Below are 9,304 nucleotides of genomic sequence, written 5' to 3'. Positions count from 1 at the left end.
GAATTTATTCTTTTGCTACCATAAAGGGAAAACTTCATTCGACGAACGAGCTTAAACCCTGAGTGTCTCGCTCCCCCCTCGTTCTGGGGTCCTTGTTGTGTTTCAATATTTTGAAACTACTTCACAATCAAGAGTCCTTTTTAATAATAATAATAATAATAATAATAATAATAATAATAATTTTAAGTTAAGGATATTTTAAGAACCGAACAGTAAATCATGAACATTTAAAAAAAAAAAAAAACATCTTAGTATTGGGCCAATTGACACTTATCGTTTTATATTGATCATTTATATTTAAGCAGTGTTAGATATTATTATAGTTAACAGTCCTGTCATGCAGATAGGTTACGAATTTTCGCCCTATCTTGCTTAGCTCACTAGCATCCAAACGTGTATACTGCATAATAATAATAATAATGGCATTTATATAGCGCCATATACACTAACCACTCTATGGCGCTTCCCAATTCTACAGTAAATTATAAATAATATTTCTTAAAAAGAAAAGTCTTTAATTTACATTTAAAAAGAGTGATCGATCCGCTATTCCTTGTGTCAAGGGGTAGGGCATTCCAGAGCTTTGGTGCTGCAACTGAAAATGACCTGTCCCCCTAGGTCTTTTGATTGGATCTAGGAATCGTCAGAAGACCCTGTTCGACCGACCTTACGTAACTTGCACTTGTATAGATCGTATACATGAAATATGCCGCTTGGGCAGGTAATGTCTTGCATGAAAGCAGGCTTGATAAAAAAAAAAAAACAAAAAAGAAAATATATTTTTCTCCCCTGTAAAATTGATTGTTTTGCCTTTCCTCCCCATTTTCAACCGAAACACTGAAATATATGAAATTTAACTTAAAATTCGATGAAGGGTTAATATATCTGCCAAACAGCATATTAACTTACATTTGTTAACTGCCAAAAACTTTGCAGTTTTCCCTTGACATCTTCGTGAAAGTGGATTTGCAGGTAAGTGATGTGAGGCTTTAGAAAAAAAAACGCAAAAAGTTTTGAAACCTTTGATTAAAAATTTCAGCACGTTACCACAAATCAGTGAAAACAAAAATAGATATTTTCAAAAGCCTTAATTTGAAAAGAAGTTGAAATACTTCCGCTGTTCGTCACCTGCCTTCGAAAGTGTTAGGAGTTTAAATTTTTTATTAAAATCCTCTCCTGCAATAACGTTTCTTTTTACAAAAAGAAAAAAGCGATAACCCAAGAATTTCGAGGGAAAAATATTTTTGAAGAAGGTTTATTTAAAACTTTTTTTATTATTCGGTTTTCGTGATTCTAAAATTATGCTTGGCTCAATTTCAGACTCGTTTTGGGGAACAATTATCAGACGACCAGAAAGAGCGCCCTAATTCCCGAGGCATATTGCTGCATGCATAAAAATTCCAAATATTAGGTATTTAGGCAAATGCAAATTCTTGCCACCAAGTGAAATCTGATTCTGCGAACTGCCGAGGTTACTTTCAAATAAGAAACCACAGAGGTTATCGTCTGAGCACATTAGCTCGTGTAAACTTTGGAAGTCAAATATCAATAACTCTACAAATTCTTTGGAGTCAATTAATATTTAAACACACGAGAAAGTTCAAAAGAAACTTTTGCGGAGCTTTACTAACGACATGGTCCAAAAACGGTAGACATTTTTTGATGTGCTAAAACAGGTATTGAGTGTTCGTCATATGCCTTTTTTAACTGGATAACGCGATGTTAACCGAGTGTATTTATAAGGGATGTAGATCTTTTGTTTGAACAGGGGCAAATTTTGGTACACAACCTCCCACGCGGTTTTTAGTTCAAGTTTGCTAAATACCACATACTGTTGCATTGTCTTTATCATGAATAAGGTATCTACGTGCTTTCGATTGGTGAAGCAATTCCAAACAATTCAAAATTAACTTGGCAACGGATCATTAGAATGAAACACGAGAAACATGCAGATGGCAACCTTTTCGTTGACGGTAATTGTGCCCGAGGCCTCAGAATAAAGCTATCATGCAAAACTAATAATATGCGGCGGAAAATGCTCACTGATTTAGAGGCTGAAGAAGGCTCACCGCCTTTCATGAGGATTCACTCCTTTCCAAATATGACAGAAGAACGAACTAAAGCTACGAAAGTCAACTCTGGTGGCAGCGGAAGCCATGTTTCGAGCCCAGTTGACATGGTTCACGACAAAAGTCAGCACCTCTCAAACTCGTGGAGCGAAGGAAGCTGGGCTTTTCGCTTAGAAGATATTGCCGAGGAGTTCCCATCTTTGGAAGTACGCCACGAGGCCATGAAACGAGTTTTCCAATCGCTCGATCAAGAAAAAGACGGACGAACCAGTCGCTTGGAAACGTCGAGGATGCCTGATACCGACAGAACCGAAGTAGGTGGTTTTAGCAAAGATCATAGTGGGGACTTTTATACCAAACTTCAAGAGGCAGTCGAGAAGAGAGTGTCCGCTAATTTTGACAGGTTGTCGCATCCTAACATGGCAACGGTTGACATCCTTGACATGCCGCAGGACAACAAGTCGAAGACAGCTCCGTCTGGTGAAGATAGCACAGATGGAAAGGCTTACTACTTCCCTGAACTTCGTAGTTTAATCGAAGACAGATTAGAGGAAACCAAAGTGGAAACACTATCGAATCGCTTGGAGCGAGAATTGGCACGTAGGCAGCAACTCTGTAATGAGCAGGCCTTGATGTTACAGCTGCTGATGAACCGCATTCAAGAGCTGGAGAAGCGTCCTCTGAAGCGAAGTCCGTCTGCATCCGTGAATGGATGGCCACGACGGCCCCGCTCAAATTCAGGTCTGTACTGCTACACCAGCAACTACATCGTTGAGAAGGCGACACAGACACCGAGTGATCTTCACGACGCAGAAGGGGTGTATGTTATGGTTGCACGAAGTTCAGGAGCCAAAGCCAAGAAGGTGCAGAAGAAGTTTGCATACGGGTATCCTGAAAGGGTCACCGAAGAGAAACAGGTCTCGGCGATCTTGAACAGAAAAATTGTGACGCAACAAATCGAGTTCTTGCCGCCAATTCCTGATCCATTTGCTAAGCGAAGACCTCGAGAAGTGAAGAAAGCTGGATGGCACACAATTTAACAATGAGTGCAAACTACGCACAAAATTCCTTGGATCTCTGTAGAATTTTAAGATTATTGTTTTGAAGAAATCAATATCATAATGGTACATGTTACATTTCTGCGAGTTTACCTATAATAGAACTCATACTGTGTTACACAAGGCCCCAAAATTTACCTTGCTTTTTTAACTGGGGCCAAATAGTTTTTTCGCGTTACCTATTATACATAATTCAGTTTATGTCAAAGGGGACGAAGAAGATATTGGAAAAATTGGCTATAAGCTTACAAAGATTAACTCTCACTCAATAGTACAAGATACTGCCCAAGAGTAACATCGCACTAAGTACACTTTCTTGAATCACAGAGGAAAGGGACGTATGTTGATGACAGCTTTCAGTAAAGGTTGTGAATAAAGGAAATACGTCCATAATTGGAATATTCCTCCGCGCAATCCCTACAGAATTTTGTTCAGAGACTTATTTATAACTTGTATTTTCCGAAAGTAGCAATAGTTTTGGGTGAGTCCTCCCATATTAAATCAGTCAAAGTTCATTTAGGAGCTGGAGTTCAGATTTAAGCTGTAACCATTGGCCAGAAACTTTCTGGTGGGGTTAAACTTCCACAATTTAAGGCAATTTTCTTGCTTGAGTTATTTTCCACCCGACGTTTGGAAAGAGTTGATTTGTCTTCCTTTATACGCTGCGCTTAGCATAGAAATAAAGCTTCCTGTGGAGTTGCTTGTTTGAAACAATTCCAGTTGATTAAAAGCAGGCGATTTTGTTTCCAATATGTTATGCTTTTCAAATATCTTCCTGAGCTTTTAAGACAGTGATCCCCGCCAACTTAAGAAAATATGACCCTCAAGGATACGAGTTGACACATCACCAGAGGGTTTTGTCAAGGAAGATGCTGTTATTTTAAAGATTTTGAGGAATTTCCAATAACGTAAAATTCGGCGACAAAAATCGTAGCGTTAATTTTAACGGACTGTCCAGGAGAGTACGGTGTGCTAAACCGTCGAATCACAGAACTGAGAGATGGGATACAAAGGAGTCATGGTCTCAAACTAATCTCTGGGGACGATACACCTAACGTTGCCATTACATACAAGAGAAATCAGAAACAGGCTCTAGGAAGAGGTCGTAGCAAATTTGTAAAAAAATTTGACTAAGGCTACGAAATAATAATAATAATAATAACAATAATAATAATAATAATAGTAATAATAATAATAATAATGATAATAATAATAATAATAATAATAATAATAATAATAAAGCAAAAAACACATAAAAACAGGTAAAGAAAAATGGAGGCGGACATCGCTTTTTGGAAGAAAACGTGATAAAAAATGCAAAACGTTGTTGAGTGATTTGTAAGTTTATTGGAAGAATGAAAGTGATTGCATGTTTTTACAGAGCAGTCTAGCTAACTGATTAAATGCTCCAACAACTTTCTCTGCTAAATAGTATACATACAAAACCAGCGTTACTTTGAATAATTGTCTTTTCTTGTTATCCATTCAGCCTCCGGTTACGACACTAATATTAGAACGTTATAAGGTAACCCAAAAGACGTTTTCAGCCGTAAACCATGTACAATAAAAAAAGACAAACACTAGCTAATAACAAAAGACAATTGGGGTAGCGATCGTGAATGTGTTTTCAAAACGAAATTTCACCAACGCTTTTTTAAAACCTTGAGTTCTTTGATACATAATAAAATAATGATAGCGTTCCTAAACTTGAACTTATGCAATTATTATACGGAAACTAAAACGCCAAATATAGCCAACGATTACTACACTGACCGATACGTTGCGTATTCATCGAGTAAGTGTGCGTGCACCTTGAAGGCTACTTAATCATTTTCAGTCAAGCCGGGTAACACATTTCCTAGTTACTCACGCGACTCCTTAGTTGTATAGGAAAATTCATTACTTGACGAGGGAATTCTGCATTAAATTGCACGCGAAAACCAATATCGCACGAATCGCGAAGCGGTGAGTGTGATATCGGTTTTCAAGTGCAATTTAATGCAGAATTCACGAGTGAAGTAATGGATTTTCCTTGAATCGCATAACTGAATAAAAATGAGAAAAAGAAAAGGAAAAAACATTACAGTAACTTAAAATTGTTATGTTTACGTAGATGCGAAACAATATCACTTATCCTCGTTTTCAACTCACAATTCCACGCTAAATACCTCGCTTCGTTAGCCAATCAGAATGCGAGATTTTATTCAATGATGCGATTCTGCCTGAAATATATAGTAAAGCCTACAATTCTTTTTACCACGCTCGGTCTATATGCAGATACTTAGGCTGAAAAAATAAGTTGTACTAAAAATGAGCGCTCATGAAATTTGTTTCTTCTTAAAAGGAAATTCCACTCATGCTCTTCATTAAAGTTTACCTATGCTTTGAGTCTATTTTGAGGCTATTTGTCTAATTATCACGACGGGTAATACAGTGTTTAATTATTGGTAAAATATTGATAGTGTTCATTAAAATGGTTCTTCTCAAACAAAACTGAACTCACGCAATTCTTATACGGTGACTGAAACGCCGAACAATGCCTACGACTACTCATTACCATCCTATTTTATGATTCGTTCCGTGCTTTGAGAGTAACATTGCCGTTTAAATACATTTTCCTTCTTAGAACGAAATTTCATTCCCACCATCTTACCACGCACAGTCTAGATAAAGGACAGTTTTGCTGAAAGTTTAGTTGTACTAAAAGTGAGCGCTCATAAAATTTGTTCCTTTTTAAAACGAAATTTCACATACGCTTTTCATAAAAGTTATCTTATACTTTGCGTCTATTTTGAGGCTCTTTGTTATTTATCATGCCGAGCAATACAATGTTTAAAAACTAGTAATGTAATGATAGCTTTTACGAAATGGTTCTCCTCCAACAAAATTGAACTCGCGCAATTCTTATGCAGTAACTGAAACACCGAATAAAGCCTAAGAATACTTATTACCATGCTGTTTTATACTTTCCGTGGTTAGAGAGTAACCTTGCCGATAAAATACATTTTAGCGAATACAAAAGCGCGCACAAAATTTGTTCCTTCTTAAAACGAAATTTCACACACACCTTTCATTAAAGTTTTACCTATACTTTGTGTCTATTTTGAGGCTATTTGTCTATTTTTTATGCCGGGTAATACACCATCTTATTGCTGGTAAAATATTGATAGTGTTCATAGTTTAATTTTAATTTAATTTTAACATAATTTATATAGCGCTAACAGTAAATCCTATTCCAAATTATCAAAAAGTTAAACATTGTATGCTTTTTTAAAAAGATCGGTCTTTAAGTGTTTCTTGAATAAATTAATTGTATCTAAACTTCAAAGATCTAATGGCAGCTCGTTCCAGAGTTTAGGTGCAGCAACGGAAAAGGCCCTGTCTCCGTATGTTTTAAGTCTTGACTTCGGAACAGCCAGAAATTTTTAAGTACGTAGCGTACGTGAACATGTACGATAACTAAGTAATTCCGTGATATATAATGGTGCCATACCATTTAGGGCCTTATAAACTAACAATAAAACTTTCAAAAGAATCCGAAAGTGACAGGTAACCAATGCAGTTGAAGCAATACAGGGGTGATATGATCAAATTTCTTGGTTAAAGTGACGATACGAGCAGCCGTGTTTTGAACAGACTGCAAACTACTTATCATATGCTTAGGGAGGCCATACAATAAAGAGTTGCAATTGTCTAGTTTTGAACTGACAAATGCATGAACAAGAATTTCCGTAGTTTCCTCAGTGAGATACTTCCTAATTTTAGAAATGTTCCTTAAGTGGTAGTAAGACGTTTTGCAGATCTTATTTACATGTTCCACCATATTAAAGCATTCGTCAAATATGACACCGAGACTCCTAGCTGAAGATTTGGGGAGTATTTGTTCATCACCAACCGACACATATGAAATGGAAGGCTTTGGGCGGAATTTTGAACTAATTACAATTAGTTCAGTTTTCTCCTGATTGAGCTTTAGCATGTTGTTTGTCATCCATCAGTCGATATCTTTGACACATAGCTCAACAGATGACTTAACTTGAGCGAGGTCAGCAAAGCAGTCAGTTTTAAAAGAAATGTAAAGTTGAGAATCATCAGCATACAAATGGTACTGTAGACTATGAAAATTGATAATATCAGCAATCGGAGATGTATATAATAAATGCAGCAAGGGACCTAACACAGATCCTTGAGGCACCCCATGTGCTAAACAGCGTTGTGATGACTGACAATCTTGAATTTGCACAAACTGTTTGCGAGATTTAAGATACGAATCAAACCAAGCAAGGGCATTAGCCTTTATACCAGCAGCAATTTTCTCCAGTAATCTAGAGAACTTTTCAAAGAAAAGCAAACAGGAGTTGTTGTCGGGTGGACGATAAATAACCAGGATCCTAATACACTGAAGGCTTCTGAGACGGACATCCATGAATTCAAATGACTGAAAGGTGTCACACATTGAGGAGTTGATATTAAGATTATCTTTAAAGAACACACCAACTCGTCCTCCCTGGAATGAGATCTTGGAACATGTAGGAAGCTATAGCCGGTAGGACACAAAGTTCCCACTTCAACATCATTGGTATTTCCAGGTCGCAGCTATGTCTCTGCCAAAGCCATAATATCAATATCATTGTCCACAACATAGTCTTTCACTATCATCGCCTTATTCTTAACAGATCTTACATTCAGCAGGCAAAGCTGAACACAGCAGGAAATATAACTGCGAGATACAAAATCAGTTTGTCGTTGAACATTTCTCAAGTTGTCCAAGCCATACAAACGCGGTAAAACACGAGTGGCATTAGCAGGATAACAGTTTGTCGGACGTCGATTACCAATTACAACTGGAATAGCAGTGGGACCAGGATTAGTACTTACATCTCCGCTTTTAACGAGTCAAATCAACTGAAAAATAGCAGTTGAGTTATGATGATAATTCATTCTAGAGCGAAAGTAACCATTTCCATGAAGTCGAAATCCAAGATGGCGGCTCGATCTCCACGTGGAATCCAGTCGTTTCAGGCTAGTTATTTCCCCCACAGAAGTTCCTGGACTGTCAAAGCCTAGCGGTGCACGGGAAACACGATATAATATGTTAATAGATATAATTTCTTCTGGTTGAAAACCAAATAAAAGTAAAGAGATCATTAAAACTACGGAGGCGAAAGGGACACGTCTAACCGCTGACCTTGAACTTGTGCAATTCTTAATCGAATAACTGTAACGCCGAATAAAGCCAATGACTACTTATTACCACGCTGTTTTATACGTTCCGGGGTTAGAGAGTAACATTGTCGATAAAATACATTTTAGCGAATACAAATGCGCCCAGAAAATTCGTTCCTTATTAAAAACGAAATTTCACTCACGCTATCTTAAACGGGTACTTTATATTGCGTTTACTCGAGACTACCTAGTCCTACGCTGTGTAATACGCTTCTTATTGATTTACCTGCCAGATGGAAATAACTTTTATTTTTTTTCTCCTGAGAACGAAATTTCAGTCATGCGCCCCTCTAGGAGGTCACTGATACATCAACCTGAGCTTATGATCACTACTTGTTACTAAGGTAGTGGCGTTTCGCTTTACTGACACCTTTTTAGTTTCTACAATACATCTCACAGTAAACGAAAACGCTCACGAAATTTGTTCCTTCTGAAAACGAAATTTCACTCACTTTTCCTACATGGTTACCTATACAGTTACATTTACGTTTATTCATAGAAACTATTTATTTATTGATATCCCAACGCTGGAGGAAGTTTGGGGACAAAATTCTGCTTAGTATGGGAGGCAGGGAGAAGAGCATTTTCGCGCGAGCCAATCGCGCGGTTCGGGCGGTTTAGGTGTGAATGTGTTAACATAATATATTTATACGATTAATTACTTCTGGTTACAATTGGGTCATTCCATTTAATAATATCTGCTTCCCCTATACAATTAGTCTTTGATTAAAATTAGCCAACACAAGTCAATCAACTATAAATAACCGCGCAGATACATGCGGTTATTGACTGCCTATTTTTATAATTTTTGAAGACATCTCTCGGCTTATGTGGGCTCTTTTTCCTCATTGCCTCTAAAATGCAGCGTCCTTATTGAATACTATAATCACTTATGGAAATCGGCTTTGCCTTACATACTAATTTTATACTAATATAATACTAATATCTTAT

The 9,304-nt window shown here is 37.2% G+C and overlaps 2 protein-coding genes across 3 annotated transcripts in view; one reads left to right on the top strand and one right to left on the bottom strand.

Annotated features, from left to right (window-relative positions):
- Positions 1–1,260: 1,260 nt before the first annotated feature.
- Positions 1,261–3,879, top strand: LOC148719372 (uncharacterized). The gene has a single exon (XM_088740699.1). The coding sequence runs from the start codon at positions 1,931–1,933 to the stop codon at positions 3,107–3,109; it is 1,179 nt and encodes a 392-aa protein (XP_088596825.1). The 5' UTR covers positions 1,261–1,930; the 3' UTR covers positions 3,110–3,879.
- Positions 3,880–4,451: 572 nt separating this feature from the next.
- Positions 4,452–9,304, bottom strand: part of LOC111323546 (uncharacterized) — a 33,918-nt gene continuing 29,065 nt past the window's right edge. For both annotated transcript variants that reach the window (XM_088740694.1, XM_088740695.1), the window contains exon 11: positions 4,452–8,190. The gene's annotated coding sequence lies outside the window, so the exon portion shown is untranslated. The remainder of the gene's footprint in view (positions 8,191–9,304) is intronic.

The sequence above is a fragment of the Stylophora pistillata genome, chromosome 12, assembly GCF_964205215.1.
Source record: "Stylophora pistillata chromosome 12, jaStyPist1.2, whole genome shotgun sequence".
Taxonomy (NCBI): Eukaryota; Metazoa; Cnidaria; class Anthozoa; order Scleractinia; family Pocilloporidae; genus Stylophora; species Stylophora pistillata.
The sequence above is the reverse complement of the archived record's forward strand: the minus strand, read 5'-3'. Positions and strand labels throughout refer to the sequence as shown.